This window comes from Octopus bimaculoides, chromosome 18, assembly GCF_046866305.1.
Source record: "Octopus bimaculoides isolate indiv1 chromosome 18, ASM4686630v1, whole genome shotgun sequence".
Taxonomy (NCBI): domain Eukaryota; kingdom Metazoa; phylum Mollusca; class Cephalopoda; order Octopoda; family Octopodidae; genus Octopus; species Octopus bimaculoides.
In genome coordinates, this window is record NC_142945.1 from 48,214,591 (window position 1) to 48,235,090 (window position 20,500).

Genomic DNA, 20,500 nt, shown 5'->3' on the forward strand with positions numbered 1-20,500 from the left:
CCTATCGCTTACTAACTACACCCGGCATCAAAAAACTGATACTACTTCTACTATAGTAACAACAGACCTGTTTATATATTCCAACGTGGCTTTATTCAACTTTTAAAGAAATGCATGGTTGGTGGATCCTAGGGATTCAACACAAATGAATTTTAACCCCCGGCTTCGGTTACTTAACGTTGATAATGATAGATAATAAAAGTTTATTACGTTTTTGCTTGGTTTAGGCGTTCTAACCATGAGCATCTACTCATTTATTATTATTATTATTATTATTATTATTATCCCATCAAAAATGTATTCCAAACTACCTAATCCAGACTGTCCTTTAATAGAACTAACTGCACGGTGTGATTTGAAGGAGATTTAGCTATCATTTCTAACGGATCCAGCGACCGCATAGATGATCTCTAACTCACTGTTTAATTTAAGGAGCATGTGTAAATCAGATTTAGGCAAACTTTTCTAAGAAGCGGCCGCATGACACACGGCTCATCATCAGACGGGCCGCATACTAAAAACATTCCAGAGTAATTTTTAGTTAAGCGTGCAATTCCGAGAGCCCCACGGGCCGCAGGTTGCCCACGACTGATGGAAATAATTTACTGATGCAAAACCTGTTTGTTTATACTGAATCTACATACGTCGTAATTAGTGTGTGTGTGTGTGTGTGATGAGAGGTGGGGGTCTGCGAAGGGCTTCGATTATAGCCTTCGTAGGTTCTCACCAGCCCTTCCCTGTCAGGGTCATCATCTTTATGGAGAAAAGACTGAAACAAGGAATGGTTCCAGAAGGTGATAAAACTGGGGAAAGAAGGATTGGAGGGGGGGTATTTAGTGTTAAATGTGGAGGATGAGAGGAGTGAAAGATAGAGAATTGGTAGAGTGGTTAAAGGTTCCTATATTTTGAGTTCAAATCTCATTGTGTCAACTTGGACTTCCTTCTTTCCAGTATCAGTTGATATACAGTACCAGTCATATACTGGGGAGATTCTCCTTGAACTGTTTGTATACATATGTTGTATATATATACAGGGTGTCCACAAAGTCTGGGTACATGGAGTAAATAAAATCATGACATAAACAATTAAATATAAGAAATAATAATTCCTTAAAGTATGTGTTAATCCCCATGTGGGTACATGGAGTAAATAAAATCAGAACAAATTAAATATAAGAAATAATAATTTCTTAAAGTATGTGGTAATCCCCGTGTACCCAGACTTTGCGGACATCCTGTATATATATTCAATTAGAAGTTACGTTAGCCTCATGAAGGGTAATTAGGGTTCAATGTCTAATATTTTAGGGTAATTGATTTTCTTAAAATAATAGGTGTATATATAAAGCCATATAGTTTATATTCATATAAAAGAAAAAAAAAAAAAAAAAGAAAATGGAGACTGAATTTAATAATTGTTTATTATTAACAACAAATCAATCATCATCCCTTACAGCTGTTTTAATTAATACTCGGTGAATTAATTAAATATTAAATTCATATGCCCTGAACATAATACCTTCAGTCGGTAAAAAATATACCCTTGGATGTTTTATATATGTGTGTTTATGGAATCTTTATAGCAGACTGGATGATACTGTTTATGATTTGTATTTTTATGTGTTCAGGCGAGGGTTTTGCAGGTTGGTTGGCGATAAGATAGAGCAGGTAAATAGAATTAGAGTGGATTTGGTAGACGGAAACTGAAAGAAAGCTGTCATATATATATATATATATATATACATACAGACATGCTAGCAATGCATCCCGGCATTGCCCGGCTGTTATGACCTACAACCATATTGTATTATTTGTTCCTTTCTTATGGGCAGAATCAGCACAGCTGATATACAGTAAACTGGATTACTGGTGCAATGGAAGTTACTGCTTGTTTAAAAGTGAAGTGGGGGAGGGTACAATTTGAATGGGTTTGCATGAAAGTGCTTTCTGTTCTTAAGAAGCATCACAAACTATGTATTGGTTCATTGTATAAAAGAGGGTTAATACAATTTTGCCCCAAAATCACGTTTTCAAAATTTAGTTTCCCCACCGCAATTTCTTAAATTGTAACTTCTTTACGAATTGGTTTTTTTTCTATCCTTGTAGTAAAATACAGAGATTACAAACCTGGGGAATATTATAATGAAGAGTGTTCTACATTAGTATATTCGTTTTTTTTTTAATATGCAGTATATCTAGGAATACATTATCAAATGTTGCTATTGTAAGATAGTGATATGAAGGAAATTTGATTGCCATTTCTAGCATGTGAAATTGCTATGCAGAAACTCCCATATTATGTCACAATGATGCTTGAATAATTTCTTCAACTGAATTTTTTAATTTTGAAGACACTGAGGACTTCTGAGCAGAAAAAAAAAAAAAAAAAAAAAGGCAGTGAGCTGGCAGAAACGTTAGCACGCTGGGCGAAATGCTTAGAGGTATTTCATCTGCCGTTATGTTCTGAGTTCAAATTCCGCTGAAGTCGACTTTGCCTTTCATCCTTTCGGGGGTCAATAAATTAAGTACCAGTTACACACTGGGGTCAATGTAATCGACTTAATCCCTTTGTCTGTCCTTGTTTGTCCCCTTGTGGGCAATAAAGAAATAAGAAACTCCCTTATTATGTCTTTGATGTTTGCTTATGTAACAACTGCTGTCCCAGATAAGCAGTGTTGTAATGTGGTCTATGTTTGTATATTTAATAACAGCACTGTCCCAGATATGTAAGCACCACTACTGAACATATTCAGATGTTGCCACAGCTATCATTAGTACAGATGAAGTGACTATATGTCTCCTGCACCTGTTGCCAAAGCCTATATGGTTAGTGATATTACTGAATCTATTTAATATTGTGTCTACGTCCTGAGTGGAAGACAAGTGTGAGAGGAGCAGTACGTATCTGGTGAAGGTGACACAAGAGTGCTAATTGTATTACAAGAGATACCCTGTAGTCAGTTTGGCAGAATGGAGTAACCAGAATTAAGTACCTTGAACAGGGTCACATGATGACACAAAAGATAAAACATCTGAATTTCTAATTTCTACACAGTACATTACAGTGCCAACCCTTTAGCATTTAAACCAGCTGGATCTGGTCTCTTGAACCGACCCTACAATGTCGTTCTAAAAATAGTCACATCATTGAAATCTTGAAACTATGAAATTGTAGCGAGACTAATTTCTAGTATTGTATATTGAAATCGCTAGACTTATACTGGCTTATCAAGTTAATCTGTAGTGATTGATTAACATACTTGTGTTTAGACATTTGTTGAATCCTGGGTTGTGATTGGTCGAGTGTTGCTTGGAAATTGGATCAAAGGTCCAATCACTTTGCACGTAATATATTAAAAAAAACTAATCCTCTATGTGTTCTGGAGCTGCCTTTTTTTCCCCAAAAGTTGGTGCGACAAATTATTTATGAGTCAGAGTTTTTTTTATCAAGGTGGGTTATGCAGTTCTTGCCATTTCTGAGGAAAATTAATATATAACAGAACCCAATGACGACCCAAACTGAATTATCAAAATGAAAGATGAACCACCACCACAATTTGTGATGCTTCTTGTTTTGATCCACTGTACCACTTTAGAAAGAAATAAAGTCTGACTTATTTTGAAGTTGGTTTCTTTTGTTACTTCTACAAATGAACATGCAATATATATTATACAATGGTATACATGATTCTTGAGTAAAACCAATGTAAAAAAGATAATTTTAATTAAAAACAATGCAAATAAGCATTACATTTGACGGAGTAATCTGAATGCTAAAGGATTAAACAAATGGTGACCGTCATCTTCATCATTTAATGTCCATTTTCCATGCTGGCACGGGCTGGATGCTTTTACAGGCGCTACACCATGTTGCTATAGTTTGTTCTAGCATGATGGTTATAGTAGAAGACTGAACCCGGAACCATGTAGCTGCAAAGCAAGCTTCTCACCACACAGCCACACCTGTGTCTCTATAATATATATATATGCAAATATTTTATAAACGATCAACATATGACTAATGAAAATAGTCTAATACTGGGACATGAAGCCCGTCGTATATATGTTTGTCCCCCCCAACATCGCTTGAAAACCGATGCTGGTGTGTTTACATCCCCGTAACTTAGCGGTTCAGCAACACTGACAGAATAAGTACTAACTGTTCTACTCCTTCTGGGGTTGTTTTGTTCAACTAAAGGCAGTGCTCCAGCATGGCCACAGCTAAATGACTGAAACAAGCAAAATATATTGCATTTGTTTCAGATAATTTTGGAAATAAAGAAGAATTTAGCAAAATAACTTTTTGAAGAAGGTTGGTATTAAATGGGTTAAAAAATATTAGAATGCAAAAAAAAACAAAAAACAACCCATTTCAAGTACAGAACATTTATTATGTATTTGTAGAACCAGTAATATTTCAAGTGATCTAAATTAAAACTTCATGCTAATTTATATTTTAAACAAGAGTTTAATAATGACAGTTATTTTACGAAGTTAAATGAATGAAAAAAAAAGTATATTCCAAGAGAAACGTGGTAACAGAATGGTGAAATTATTTTTTGTACATTTCATATAAAGGGACGTAACTCTCCACAGATTTGCAAAAACAAAAAACAAACTTTTGTAGACTTCATCCGCTAAATGTTACTAATATCCTTAAATTAGATACAAGTTGTCTCACAATGGAACCAAACTCAGGATCATGTGACTGAGAAGGAAATGTTTATATATACATAAAAATCACATTCTGATCGAATTTTTGCGTCAACATGCACCTCCTTGCGACAATGTAGCCTTTAATCTAATCAAGATATACTTGGCCGGATGAGTAGCCAGCAATATACACTTCACTTGGATTTCCCATACTCCATTCCGTAACTCTTGCATTCCTCTTCGCACACTCAGCAACCCTGGTTACCTACCGAGGAATATTTTTTCAGCTCATCATTGTTCGAAAAATGAAAAGAAACATCTACAACCTTCCGACTCAATAAACCACTATTAAACATCTACAACCTTCTGGCTCAATAAACCACTATTGTTCCTGGAAGTTTGGAGCCTGGTGCAGCTCTCTGGCTGGCCAAACAAGGCCAGCATAGAGGACAGACATTAAATGATGATATACACACACACACACTCAGAGAGGGCTTCCTTCAGTTTTCATTTACAAAGTAACAAATAGTGGCGCAGAGGAACATACGCCAATGATTTCACTAATTTGGGAAGAATAGCAAAGTTGACGTCAGAAATAACCGGAACCAGTAACAATAAGTACGAAAATAAACACGAAGCCAGAAATTTAGGAGGAAGGAATGGTCGCATTAGAAAACCCAGTTGTAGAACCTTAGTCAAGCCTAGAAAGATGAAAGGTGAAATCAACTCCCCTCAGCAGGAATGGAACTCAGAACATAAAAAGACCAAAATGAGAAGGCAAAAAAAAAAAAAAAAAAAAAAAAAAGTTTTTTTTTCTTTTTTGGAAGAAATAATGATTGAATATAATAAAATTTAAACCTTTATTTTTTTTCTTCTCTTTTTTTGTTATCCAATAACCAAAGTATTGGAAATACACATTAAAAAATAACATAATTTAAAATGGTCCGCTACAGATGCTACCAACTAGCGGCATCCGTCTTTGATAACACAGACATACAAACACACACATACACTCGTGCAAATCAACTCGTTCACTCAGTCATCCTCATCTTTCACTTATGAAGATTTCTTCTTTTTACTTTTCTTTTTTGACAGAGTTTCTGTATTTTCTGTAAAATCCACATCATCAGTTTTTTTCTTCTCCTTCAACAGAGTCGTTGATTTCCCATCTTCCTCTTCAGCATCCAACTTCTTTTTCTTCTTCTTCTTTGATGGAGTCTGCGTATTTACAACTTCCACCTCTGCTTCATCTTCTTCATCGTCATCACCAGATTTCTTCTTCTTCTTTTTCAACAAAGGAGTTTCTATATTTACAACCTCTGCTTCCTCTTCCTCTTCAACCTTCTTTTTCTTCTTCTTCGACAAAGATGGAACTTCTATATTTACAACCTCTGCTACCTCCTCCTCCTCTTTCTTTTTCTTTTTCTTCTTCTTTGATGGACTTTCTGTATTTACAATTACTACCTCTTCTTCCTCCTCCTCCTCATCACCAGATTTCTTTTTCTTTTTCTTCTTTTTCTTTGACAAAGATGGAGTCTCCACATCATCACCGCCACCATTAACCGTTTCCATCTCCTCCACCACACTTTCATCATGCTTCTTTTTCTTCTTCTTCTTGCTCTTCTCTGTCACATCAGCCTCCTCTTCATCATCTGCCAACTTCCTCTTTTTCTTTGAAGAAATCAACTTATCACCGCTGCCGCCCTCATCATCAGGAACGCCCACCACAGTGTCACCATTGACCATAGCATTGTCCGGCAGTTCTACAATCGACAGAGACTTTTTCTTCTTTTTCCTTTCCTTCTTCTGGTGCTTGATATAAAGATTGGCAACCTGAAAATTGAGAAAGAAAAACTAATTAGACTTGACAGCAGTAATTAGATATAACTTATTAACAATAAAAAAAAGCAATCAGTGAAATGGATAAGACCAGGTTTAATGTTCTTTAACACGTTGTTGTTGGCACTCTGTTGTTTACGACGTCGAGGGTTCCAGTTGATCCGATCAACGGAACAGCCTGCTCGTGAAATTGGCTGAGCACTCCACAGATACGTGCACCCTTAACGTAGTTCTCGGGGATATTCAGCGTGACAAGGCTGACCCTTTGAATTACAAGCATAACAGAAACAGGAAGAGTGAGAGAAAGTTGTGGTGAAAGAGTACAGCAGGGTTCGCCACCATCCCCTGCAAGGAATCGAAACCGCAATCCTATGACCAAGAGTCAACTGCCCTAACCACTGGGCCATTGCACCTCCACTCTTTAATACCAAATATACAGTAATTAAACATGTAATAATTTGTTCTAATTTTGGCACTAGACTAGCAATTTTTCGAGGGGAAGGGGAAGTTAAATTCCATAGACACCATTGTTCCATTGATGTTTATTCCATCAACAGTGGAAAGATTAAAGGCAAAAACAATCCTGGCAGATTTGTATCCAGAACATAAAGCCGATCGAAATGCCGCTAGGTATATTGTCTGAAATATTAACAATTCTGCCAAATTGCTGCCTTGAGATACAATGTAATAATCAAGCAGTAATTAGGTGTGATGTAACAATTAGACAAACTGGCATTAGTAAAGTCATCCAGCCGCAGAAACCACACCAAGCAGACACTGCAGTTTGATGTGGTTGTCTGGCATATCAATACTAGTAGAACCGTCCAACCCATACTGACATGGAAAATTGATGTTAAATGGTGATGTTAAAATCTCAGTGAATTACTTCGCAAAAATATGACCATAGAATAGGGGGAAGTTGGAGCAACAGGACGCTGTATGATAAGACATGAAAGAATAGGGAAGGATTTTGCATCACTTTTCCTCAGACCCAAAGCGACCACACACTGGCCATCTTTGGTCCCTGGGGTTGACTAACATATGCCAAGTTGCTGTAGCAGCAGACTCCAGCATTCTGTGCGCAAGGATGGTTTCATCATTGGAAAAGTGAGCAAAACCTAAAAGAGCACATTATACAGACATCATGTACCAATATATTTAGCCATCAACTTATTGCATCCAAAGGCTCTTTTTTTAAACGCCATATTCACACACTATCATTTATAGCTTTATCTGCCTGAGTTTCATAATTAAAAATTAATTAAGTAAATACTAACCTCAGCCAGGGCCAGTCTCATGATATCAATGTTCTTCCTTGGCGTGGAACCTGTTTCATAATACAAAAGCCTGTCTTCTACTTGCTGCCGGAGATGTACACCAATCACAGAATTTGGGAAATCTGGAAAATAACAAACATCATATTTTCAATACTAACAATGAACATGTACACCAATAACAATAAACAACCATGAACAATAGGAGGATGTACTGTTATAGCCAGTTAATGAAACAAACTGACAGCATAATAGTATACACAATTAATATAAACCCATGTGAACATACACAACAGGATTTGATAGATGACAAAAGCAGGGGCTGCAGCAGGTTCTCTGGTCTGGTTTACACAACTGGATGCCCTTCTTAATGCCAACCACAGAAACCATACATAATAAGGGTGTTTAGCAGTTGACTCTTTTAATTTAAGTAAAGGAATTCACAAAGGTATGAGTGAATAGGCACAGATTCTGTAAAAACAATAGATGAAAATCACATCACCACAGATGATCAGACAAATTTATTGCTGCAACCCATTAGCACTTACACTGGCTATTATGTGGCCCAAATTGGCCAGATCCAGCATCTCATACCTACCCAACAATGCTCTTCTAAAAACAACCACATCAAAATGTTGAAGTTATATAACATAATACGTGATTAATTCAAAACAATGTTAGGAAGGTCATTCAGCCGTAAAAACTGCCAAAAACAGACACAGAAGTCTGGTGCAATCTTCTACCTGGCCAGTTCCTGTCGAACTGTCCAACCCATACCAGCATGGAAGACTTATGTTTGACTGAGGAATCCGAATTCTAAAAGGCTAAACCAACAGAAAAATTGCCAAAGCCAGCATCATCTCTGGTAGACTTCTTAAGACTCTTTGGGCAAAGAAGGGTCTTAGCCCTGAAACCCCGTTGAAGGTCTACAGAATTTCTTTATCATTTACTAATTAGTTGTATGCTCTAGAAAGACCCAAAAACAAGTCAACCCCCGACGCCATCTTACTACACAGCCCTATCATTTACACTTCTAGCAATGCACCACCACCACTACTCACCTGCAAAACAATCAACCCTGGTGGCCAGAGAACATTTGTTGGCCAAAAACCGAGATATCCTGCCCTTGTTTTGGGCGCCAGCTCGCCCAATGAATGTGGAGTGAAATATTAGACCATATTTCGGTGTGTTCCCTCGCATCTTCAAGGCTCTAAAAATAGAAAATACATAGAAAGTTCAACCAAAGGAGTCATAGCAGAGCAAATGTTGTGTCTTTCTTTTACAGAAATTCTACATTTTCAAAACTGTTGCACAATATGGCACTGGATGGGGGAAGGGGGTATTGCTATGATAATTGCCTTCACATCTCCTTGGGTGGCTCCCTGCTCAAACATACAACAGCAAGTGGAATTCACAGCTGACTGATATACACAAATGCGTAAACAACAAATGGATGTATTAGGTTAACTGGCACTCTGTTGATTACAAGGGTTCCAGTTCATTTGATCAACGGAACAGCCTGCTCATGAAATGAACATGCATGTGGCTGAGTGCTCCACACAAACACGTGTACCCTCCAGCATGACACAGAATGTGATGAGGTTGACCCTTTGAAATACAGGTAAAACTCGTTTTTGCCAGCTGAGTGAAGTGGAGCAATGTGAGAGGAAGTATCTTGCTCAAGGACACAATGTGCCATTGGTAATCGAGTATACGTATGTTACTTAAAGTTTTACAGGAGGTGACAGTGACTTCGAAGTTCCTGCTTGCTAGCCTTCAACAGACTGTCAGGAATACACCCACACACAATGGGCTTCTTTCAGTTTCCATGTACCTAATCATCGACAAGGCTTCGATCAACCTGAGGCCATAGTAGAAAAAAACTGTTTCAAAGTGCCACATAGCAGGATTGAACCAGAAACCAGGCAACTGAGAGGCAAACTCCTTACCACACAGCCATGTCCATGCAAATAGAAAGCGAAGATCTCAGGTTCACAACACTTGGAAAAACTTAAAAAAGCCCCAACAGTCCAGACTAAATATAAAAAGCTCCAAACAGAATGAACAAATTATTCCACACAACAGCACCAACTCTGTGACTGGTCATTGTATATGTCTTACCTGAAGAGTGCCTTCTCAGCTCCAAGAATCTGTAAAGTTGAAGCCGGACATTTGGCAAGATTTGTCAAACTTCCAGCATGAGAAATAAGTCGAGCACCAACCTGTCCGAAAGAAACCATTCGAAAATCAAACATTTTTATTCACAGACAAAATTAAGAACACAGCAAATGGTAGGCACCAACTCTTGTTTGGTATACTGCCTGCCTGCCAATGCGAAACGTTGATAAAGTAGGGACCTTATTAAATACCCACCACCCATTCTGAGCCAACTTGGTTTAACCAAAGCCATTTCTTTAAACCCCGCATCACCAATTCAGACCTTTCTTTTAAATAGAAAACCTATCTATTCATACAGTTTTGAATTAACCATGCATTATCTCGTAGTTTTCAATCTTTTGATAATGCGATTGTGTTCATTTCAGAATGACATTGTAGGCAAAGTGTGAGAGACTGGATCTGGCTGGTTTAAATATTAAAGGGCTTATGTGACACCAAGTTTGGCATCAGGAAGGGCATCCACGCCAAATCAGATTGGAACCTGATGCAGCTCTTCAGTTTATCAGTCCCAGCCAAAGCTTACCCAAGTGTCACATGGCAGGACTGAACCCGAAACCATATGGTTGGGAAGCAAACCCGTTTTTAGTAACACAGCCATGCCTTTGCCTATATTCTTTTATAAAAGATCTATAATAAGACTTAACTGTCAAAGCCCACCCACATTCTGTATATGCCATTTACTATGCACCGACACATCATATTTGACAGACATTACAGAAACCCCATTCCTGTGATAATTTTGATGAAGAGAGAAAGATTGAAATAGTTTACCGTTTCTCCGATTAATGCTGTGAGATTTGGTGCAACTTGAGACATTTTCTTTTGCAGATAATCCACAAGATTAGCTCGATAGTCAATGAGGTCGACCACACGTCTAGCAAACATCTCAATATTTAGTAAGTCTATCAGTGATATATCCATACCTGAAATAGAGATTAGATTCAAATATTAAATATAAATAGGCAATGGCATAACTGGGGTTGATTTGTTTGATTAAAAACCCTCCAGGGCAGTGCTCCGGCATGGACGCAGCCAAATGACTGAAACAAATAAAAGAATAGCAGCAAGCACAGATATATATATATATATACACATACACACCCATATACATATATCTATATATTTACACACCCATATACATATATCTATATATTTACACACCCATATACATATATCTATCTATATATATATATATCTATATCGAGAGAGAGAGAGAGAAAAGAAGAAATCTTAAAACGTCTGCGGCCCAAATAAGTCAGCATCACTTCAGTGATGCCAAAATAGATGCACTCTAAGCAAACCATCTATTGAAATAATTAATTAATTCACAAAATGAAAAAATTGAAAGAAAACGGTCGGAACCGAATCTCACCCATTGAAGACTTTGATGCTTTATAAACAGCCTGAGCTTTACTTCTGTCGCTAAGAATCTCTTCCATCACATCTATAGTTTCTTCTGTAATCGTTTTCCGTGACTTGATGACTTTCACTAGTTTTGCGTACAGTGCTTGTTCTGGGACAATTTTGTAAAGTTCTGGAAAATGGTAGGAATACCACTCTCTGGAGCACAACAAACAATTATATAAACATACGCACATATATACATCATCTTATCAAATCATAAAAAAACAAGCAACAACTACAACAATATCAAATGTATGTGTCCGTGGTTTCAAAAATTACTCCTGTCAAACTGTCCAACCCATGCCAGCATGGAAAAATAGATGTTAAGAGATGGACTTTTCTCAATGCAAAGGTTTTACTTGGTAATGACCCAAACGTGATTTCATTCATTGTTTTTACACAGCAATTAACAATAAATCTGACTAATGACTATTTTTTGTATATATCCTCATAAAACTACAGAAAACTGTGGGTATTATACTCGCCCCTACCCTAAAGATTATAGTAACAGTATACAAACATGGAGTATGTTTATGCATGTCAGCAAACATTAAATGTACCTGGGTATAGAATTCCAGGTACAAGTAGAAGAATATGTATAGCTGTTTATGTACCAAGTTTAATTCTGCCACCACAATTAGAAATATGGTTGCAGACTCAAAGACTTGGAAATAATCAAACAATTAACTGAATTCAATTAAAACAAGGACGAACAGACCATATATATATATCTTAACCCTTTAGTTACTCTGTCAAATGTTATGCTTATTTATTTAATTTGAATTAATCATGCATTATCTCATAGCTTCGAGATTTTGTTGGTGCAATTTGTTTATTTTCAGAATGACATTGCAAGGTATGTGAGAGAGATCAGATCTGATGGGCTGGATATGGCCAGTTTAACCCTACCAAAATATTCTACCTGTTTTAAGTTTAAACCAGCCAGATCTGGGCTCTCCTACCTTCCTGACAATATTATTCTAAAAATAAAGTCACATCATCAAAATCTCTCATTTCATTGGACAGAATAATCGGCAAGCTGTCAGAATTGTTAGCACGCCGGGCAAAATGCTTAGCAGTATTTTGTCTGCCGTTACGTTCTGAGTTCAAATTCCACCAAGTCCGACTTTGCCAGTCATCCTTTCGGGGGTCGATGTGATCGACTTAATCCCTTAGTCTGTCCTTGTTTGTCCCCCCTCTATGTTTAGCCTCCTGTGGGTAATAAAGAAATAAGAATAATCTGAATGCTGAAGGGTTAAACCAGCCAAAATATTCTGCCTCTTTTATGTTTGAACTGGCCAAATCCAACATCTCACACCTACTCTACAATGCCATAGCAAAAACAAACAACCACATCATTGAAATCTTGAAGTCACAAGATAATACATAATTAATTCAAGACGATGTGAATAAATAAGGATTACATTTGACACTAATCTGAACGCTGAAAGATTAAAGTTTATGCGGAATGTATAATTTCTCCATTCACCCAAAGATGAGAATGCCTGAAAGCCACAACTTCACAGCAGACTATTGAATTCAAGACTCACCTGATCCTCATACTGAATGCATTGATGTCCTTGTCCAGTTGATCTAACAGAGCAATACTCTGAATAATCATGTTATCAACTCGGTTGATGTTAAACTTCACCTTGGCACGAGAATAGGCGTGGCCAAGTCCCAACTGGGCCTTGTTCTGGGTCACAGATGTCATCCCTTTCACTATATTGTGGAAGTGGACTCGGATACCTGGCAAATAAACGACAACAATATTGGTCTCAAATTTTGGCAGAAAGCTAGGAATTTCGGGGAAGGGTGAAAGTTGACTACAGTGACACCCAGTGGATCAACTGGGTCTTAATTTTTTTTATCAACCCTGAAAAAGGATTAAAGGCAAAGTCAACTTTGGTGGAATTTCAACTTAGAACTTACAAAAGACAGGTTAAATGCAGTTGAGCATTCTGCCTGGCATACTAACGATTCTGCCATCTCAGTACACTTTAAATGACAATATTGACAGTAGAAACAGACAAAGAAAGTGTTTAGAGAAAGGATCACACTACCCTTGTTTCAACAGCTTAGTTTAGATGTTTGCAAGGACCAAACGAAATTCAACAAAGAAGATTTTCTACAGCTGGAAGTTATTCCTGCTGTCAACTCACACTTAACCATGTAGACTGTGATGTCTTTGAGAGTACCCTTGTACAGACTTCACACAATGGTTGCAAATGTGCATCAATGTTTTACAAGCAAAGTGGTTTGTTTGTGGAAATATTACGTTGTTCAAAAACAGGGAGGGCCGATGATATTAAAGGGCATCCGATAGAAAATCTGAACCGAGAAATTCTGCACAACTCATGCAAGCATTGGGAAAAGTCGGTGTTAAGTGTTAATGACAACGATGAACACTTCAAGCAGGGGTCTTTATTGTGGTATAAAAAAAAGAAAAGAAAAGAAAAAGAAAAAAGAGAGAGAGAGAGAGCCTGAAACAAGCATCAAGATTTACATTTACACCATTTTATGGGATAGGAACAAATGTAAGTTCTACTTAGACCAGTTTGCTCAATGGTCAGTTAACACCTGGGTGGAGAAGAACTGGTTTGGTGTAGGACACTAAAATTAGCAACAATTACAGAACTGGTGCCATAGACATTCGGTGTCCAATATCTTTTACTTGTTTCAGTCATTAGACTGTAACCATGCAAGAGCAATACCTTGAAGAATTATTAAAGCCTGGGACCTTTTCTGAACTGCTAAGTTACGAGGACAAACACAGATACAAAGCCCCCACCCCCACCCCAGGGGCTCCTTTCAGTTTCCATTTACCTAACCTGCTCACAAGGCTATGGTCAGCTTCAGGATATAGTAAAAGACACTTGCCCAGGGTACCATGCAGCGGGACTGAACCTGGAACCATTTGGTCGGGAGGCAAGCTTCTTACCAATAGAAGTACCAGCTGAGCATTCATAATCTTGTGGGCTTACAGGTGTTGGTGCCATATGAACACACCTGCGCTGGTGCTGTGTAAAAGCACTCAGTGCACTTTGTAAAGTGGTTGACATTAGGAAGGGCATCCAGCTGTAGAAACCACAGCAAAACAGATATGGAACCATCTAACCCATGCCAGCATGGAACCACCACTGGTCCTCTTTGCACGGCACCAGCTTGGGGATCCAAGCAAGCTAAATTGCAAATTGGGGATCTCTGGTAGTATTTGAGATCATAAAAACATTTTGATTTAGGTATATTTATCATTAAAAACAGGCTTCTTTCTCTAACGTTTTACACATTTCAGCATGCATTTGGCCTCTGAAACACGTTCTCTAAGAAAGCTCTATTGCAAACTTACACAAGTGAACGGGTGAAACACAAAATTGGGATTTGTATAAAACCGGTTTTTTTAAACATCAAATGGTGATAGGGGTCCACCAGAGTAAAACAGTAATCGAAGGGGTCCATAGGTAAAAAATGAATGAGACCCCCTGATGCAGATGGAAAAAAAAAAAAAAAAACTGAGAGAAAGAAGAAGCTTACCTCTGATTATTTCTGGAATGGCTCCAGTGTGGACACAAGAAATATTCAAACTGTTATCTTCAGAAATGGCAGCCCCTAACTTGGAATCGCCGACCCCAAGAAGTGATGTAACCTTTTTCTTGGACATTGGAACATTGGTTTCGATGAAAACCCGAAGATTCTCATGAAGAATACCTGGTTAAAAAAAACAAAAAAAAAACATTAACATTTCTGACTCCATCCTTACCAGAGGTTGCTCCTGGTTTTAGGACACAAACTTGCAGTTTCAACCCTCTAGCTCTCACACTACTCTGTCAAGCTTATTTATTTATATTGGTTTTAATTAATCATTCATTTCTCTCATAACTTCAAGATTTCAATGATGTGATGGTTAATTTTTAGGACATGGTAGAGTAGGTGTGAGAAGTAGGATCTGGCCAGTTTCAACATATAAGACCACTTTTTTTATGACAGTTCCCTGTCATAAGTGACAATTACAACACATCATACAAAAATTAGTCATTTCAGTTTTATGATATTCTTATAATGTACCCCCCACCACTTCACACCATTTATGACATCATGTTTAAGTTAAAAATCATCACACATTGCTAAAGTCCTAGCCACTATCTTCCAATGGTCCATTGTTAATGCACATTCTCTCAAATTGATGTCACAACCAGAAATAAAAACAGGATGTTTAGAGAAAGAGAGAGAGAAGGGGGGGGGAGAGATTATTGATGTAAATTCTACTTAGACCAGTTTGTATAACGGACACAACTGGGTGGAGAAGAATTAGTTTGGTGTAGGACACTAAAATCAGCAACAGTCACAGAACTGGTGCCATAGACATTCAGAGTCCAGCAGTAATGATAAATGGCACAGGATTACTGCAACTAAATCACAACGAAACAGTTGTACACTAGAGTGACCTGAATCAGTCACACACTAGTATCATCTATGTTATGCCCCTTGTGGGAAATAAAGAAATAAGAATTTGACTTGTATGCAGTAAAATATGCTAACTTTTTGTTGTCTTAATATAACATGAAATCCATCTTTTAACTAATACTGCAGCACAACTTACAACTACAACTAGTCTGGAGTGACACAGACGGGCATTAAAATATTGCATATAACTTTGGACAGTTTAGCACTCTTGTGCAAGCATGGCCGTGATAAGACAATTTGCCTTCTTGTCAAACCACACAAACACATAAATCTTCAACCTATTTGTAATTAATTCTTCAATATTCACACGAATTTGAATTAATCATTGATTATCTCACAGCTTTGAGATTTTTTTAGAATGACATTGTAGAGTAGGATCCGACCTACTTGAAAACGAAGCAGAAAATATTTGGGTTGGATAAGGCTGGCTTAAACGCAAAGGGTTAAAGAATACAAAAATATTCACAACTAGCATCTCACTGCATCATTTTATCCAGGAGGTTTGTTAACACACTTCCACAATTATACACACTGGGGTCTATATATCTTTAGCGAAGACTCAAACAATATTCTCATATGCCTACAAGGTCAAGTCTATGTGGAGACAGACAGGTGGTGGTGGCCAGTAAAATAGAGCGAAATTATTGATGTAAATTCTACTTAGACCAGTTTGTGTAATGGACACGACTGGGTGGAGAAGAATTAGTTTGGTGTAGAACACTAAAATCAGCAACAGTCACAGAACTGGTGCCATAGACATTTACTGTTCAATATCGATTTATGATTAGCAGCCTGGACATGGCACAGCATTAATGCCACTAACTCACACTGTTATGCTGTAACATTATTTTTACATTCCAGTCGAGACAGTTGATAGCTCTTAACTCAAAGTTTTGCAACAGAAACAAAACTGGTTTTATAACAAAAACAGAAATTGGAAAAGATTTGAAAAGAATCAATAATTTGTCAAGAAATGCAAAGGCCTAGTCTTCAGCAACATCATTACTATTGTTTCCCATGTTGGATAGTTTGACAAAATCTGACAAATTGGAAGACTATTTTGAGTCCCCAGTGCTTGCTTTGGCAAAGATCCCACGGCTGTGAGAATGACATTTTGGGGTAAGTGTGAGAGCCCATATCTTGCTAGTCTGAACATAAAACAGGCAGAATATTTCAGCCAAATATAACTGGTTTAAATACTAAAGGGCTAAAGTATCACATGACAGGGTAGCAAGATTGTAGGAACAGACCAAATGAAGGAGTAAAACAAAGACGCCAACAACTTCACAGTGTTCTGCAGTGATTCTCAACCATTTGTTGGCCTACAGACCTATTTCTCTGATTTTCACTTTACTCAGTGGGGCAAGATCCTCTTAGCCATTCCATGTTTGAAAATTCTTATGTTTTTATCATTAAATATTAGGAATTGTGAAGGCACATGGACCCAGTGACTAAAGTGTTGGGCTCAGCCATGACGTAGTGACATTTTGTTGGTAGTCAACCCATAATGATTTCTTAACTGAAAGGTCTGGCCTCATCAAGAACATTCAGTTATAGAAACCATGCCAAAATTGCCAGTAGAGCCTGGAGCAGTTCTCTGGCTTGCCAACTCCTGCCAGCATGAAAGACAGAAATTAAATGATGAAAATTACAAGATCAAAAAAACAACAAACAAAAAGATAACTTACCTTCTGATATACTATTTATGTTGTCTAGGGCATTGGTGCCACTTTTGAAAGGAGAAAAAGCCACAAACTTGACAATGGCGTTAAACTTGCCCAAATTATGCACAGCAGCTTCCACTTGTGGCAGTAGCATCGACATTTCTTCAAACTCTGCAACATGAAACAAGGTGTAGCCGCAGGCATGTTCATAGAGAACATGCAGTATCTCAGCCTAAAATTGAACACAAAACGAAGAGAATCAGTGAGAAGCAAGGCAAATGATTGCAGTAAATGAATCTAATTTAGCAGAAAAGAACAAGAGATGATCATTTAATCCTTTACAATTCAGATTGCCCAGAGAAATAGGTTCAGGAATTTTGAACAATTCACACACTTCAATCTGGTTTCTTATAGCTTTCTGAAAATTTATATCTTTTAATAAAATTTTCTGCAAATATGTTCCAGATTTATCACATCGTAACTTGACGTGGAAGAAAATAAGGCAGAATTCTGGTTTAAGCATCCCATATAACCCTTCATAACATTTCTTTATTTTTTGGCATTTACAGAAAATTTCAGCGAATTTGTAGTGTACACGCGAGAATTCATACGATTATGGAAAAAAAAACAACAAAAAACACTCCACTATTTCTTTCAAATCAAATTCCAAAATAATCGTAATCTACACCATTTGAAAGGTATTTGCTGAAAATTCCACTAAAAATATTCATTTTTTCCAGAGCTATGAGGAAACAAAGTCGACGGGCACACATCTGTAGTTATGCCTGATGCTCTCACCAATCGTTAAGTTTCATTTATTCCTGACCCTACACGGTCCAGATGGACTATATATATGTAATCTGAACCTTTCCCCCCTTATTTCTTTTGTTTCTTTTTACGGAATCCCTCAATTTAAAAATTTCGACCCCCACCACCGGTTTTTATATAGATCCACAGGGTAAACCTAACCCTAACACTAGTTTTGTGAGATTTGGCTGTTATTTCTAGCATGTAAATAGCCTGCTTGGTGGTGGTGGTGGGGGGGATTGAAATTTTTCAAACAATTTTTTTTTCAGAATCGGAATCTCCATAGCCTAAAACGTGGGATTCCGTAAAAAAATAGGTAGAGATGGACTATATGTAATCTGAACCTTTCCCCCACCCCACCAAGCAGGCTATTTACATGCTAGAAATAACAGCCAAATCTCACAAAACTAGTGTTAGGGTTAGGTTTACCCTGTGAATCTATATAAAAACCGGGGGGGGGGGGGGGGGGGAGGGAGAAATCGAATTTTTCTTTTCAGAATCGGAATCTTCATAGCCTAAAACGTGGGATTCCGTAAAAAATAATAAAATAAAACAAGGGGGGAAAGGTTCAGATTACATATTAGTCTATCTGGACCAAAAAATAAATAAATAAGGGGGGGGGGAGGTTCAGATTACATATAGTCCGTCTCCGGGGTTTTCGTGATCCACTGATCCCCCCAAAAAAAGAATTATATATGCATATGCACAAACAAGTAGGAAAAAAATACGAGTTATTAAAATAATCACTATGTATAGATATATTTAGATTATTTGTAATGTAGAACTACTAAGCTCTCATGCATCTATGACAACACGTGCGTGTGCTTATACACAATTACACGCGCGACTGTATCTTGTATTACTATAATCTATCCAAAATTTTCAAGCGGCCAGGCCGCAGTCCAAGTGTATTCTATTATATTGCGCCAGGTCTGCGTCCCTCAGCTTTCGTAGGTAATGAATTTCACGTTATAAGTCTCTGCAAATAGCATAGAATATAGTTACATGATCTACATTCTCTGAGGGTGTGGGAGTCCTTAAAATATACTGACCAAGGGTTCGATACAATATCAGAGACCAGCAAAATCCGAGTATACATTCCAAAAGAATGGCTTCGGATCGGTGTCTACGAACTCTCCCCAAAATTTCAGACTTTGTGCCTACAGTAGACAATCCATATTTATTCATATTAACCCGCAAACCCCTGAATGTCGTTTAAGTAGGACACCTCCAACTCCCTCGTCTTAGCTACTTCAGATCATATTTCTCCACGTCACTCACTAAATATTAATTTACTTAACATTCTAAATATTATTGTCTTGTAATAAATATCCAAACTTCAGGCAAGCGCAAACAACTCATGTTGCTGCTGTAGTTTAACCTTAAACCAACTCCACGATCCGAGACATCCTAACCGTGGCAATCACATCTGGATAACAAGGTGTCGTGGTCTTTAAGACAGTAGACTGGGATTTGGTTGTTATTACAGCAAGTCAAGAGATATTAGAGAGGCTGAATGCTCTCTCTTCACGAATCGCCAATATACCCATATTTTATTAACTTAGAAAATTCCAAGATATACCATTTCTCTATTTCACTTAATTCACGAAAAATATATTTCTTTTTCCTCATACAATCAATATTTGCACATTTTATGACAATCAAACAGCTTGTATTTAATATTAAACCGACAAAATAACTTGTAACGACGCATAAAAGTTAATAGTTACACAAGATGGGATTAACAGACTTGAAGCAGAGCAAAAAAGCCAAACTGACCACGTGGTATGCGTTACTCTCATTTAAAATACAACAAAAATTAAGAAACCACAACTAAAAACGATCATTTTTTAATATTAATTAACAAGTATTAATTAAAACCAAGAAAAATCACTAAAAAAGACACGATTTGCGAGTTTCTTTTATGTTGTTTAATAATTAAAGCTGATTAAAGGAAAGAAATTGCAACACGTGCGACTTACCATGATGGCAGGATGCTTGAAGTGAGGACACCGGGTAAACCCCACACTTTTAAATGACGGTCACTGATTGGTTTGACGTAATCACATGACATACATTACACCAATGGGGGGAGTTGTAACAACTGAAGTCTCGTGTTTATCGTTTTCCTCCTCCTCCTCCTCCTTCATTATCGAAATCTAATTTTATGGAAGTAATCATTCGATATTTGGCATCATTAAATTATGAAAACAAGTC

At 37.4% G+C, this 20,500-nt stretch overlaps 1 protein-coding gene across 1 annotated transcript; it reads right to left on the bottom strand.

The window, feature by feature from the left end:
• Positions 1-5,499: 5,499 nt before the first annotated feature.
• On the bottom strand, positions 5,500-20,442 carry LOC106880091 (nucleolar protein 56). Its single transcript, XM_014929907.3, has 10 exons — positions 20,266-20,442; positions 17,501-17,708; positions 14,883-15,056; positions 12,899-13,097; positions 11,317-11,504; positions 10,716-10,867; positions 9,888-9,988; positions 8,828-8,976; positions 7,770-7,891; positions 5,500-6,486 (listed from the first exon to the last, which is right to left on the bottom strand). The coding sequence occupies exons 1-10, from the start codon at positions 20,266-20,268 to the stop codon at positions 5,710-5,712; spliced, it is 2,073 nt and encodes a 690-aa protein (XP_014785393.1). The 5' UTR covers positions 20,269-20,442; the 3' UTR covers positions 5,500-5,709.
• Between the last annotated feature and the right edge of the window lie 58 nt (positions 20,443-20,500).

Excerpts from the sequence above, each read along its gene's own strand:
- LOC106880091 (XM_014929907.3), bottom strand. Across the intron at positions 7,892-8,827 it reads CAGGGTTGATTGTTTTGCAG|ATTTCCCAAATTCTGTGATT; the intron begins GTGAGTAGTGGT and ends GTTATTTTCCAG. Across the intron at positions 6,487-7,769 it reads TGAGACTGGCCCTGGCTGAG|GTTGCCAATCTTTATATCAA; the intron begins GTTAGTATTTAC and ends CTCAATTTTCAG.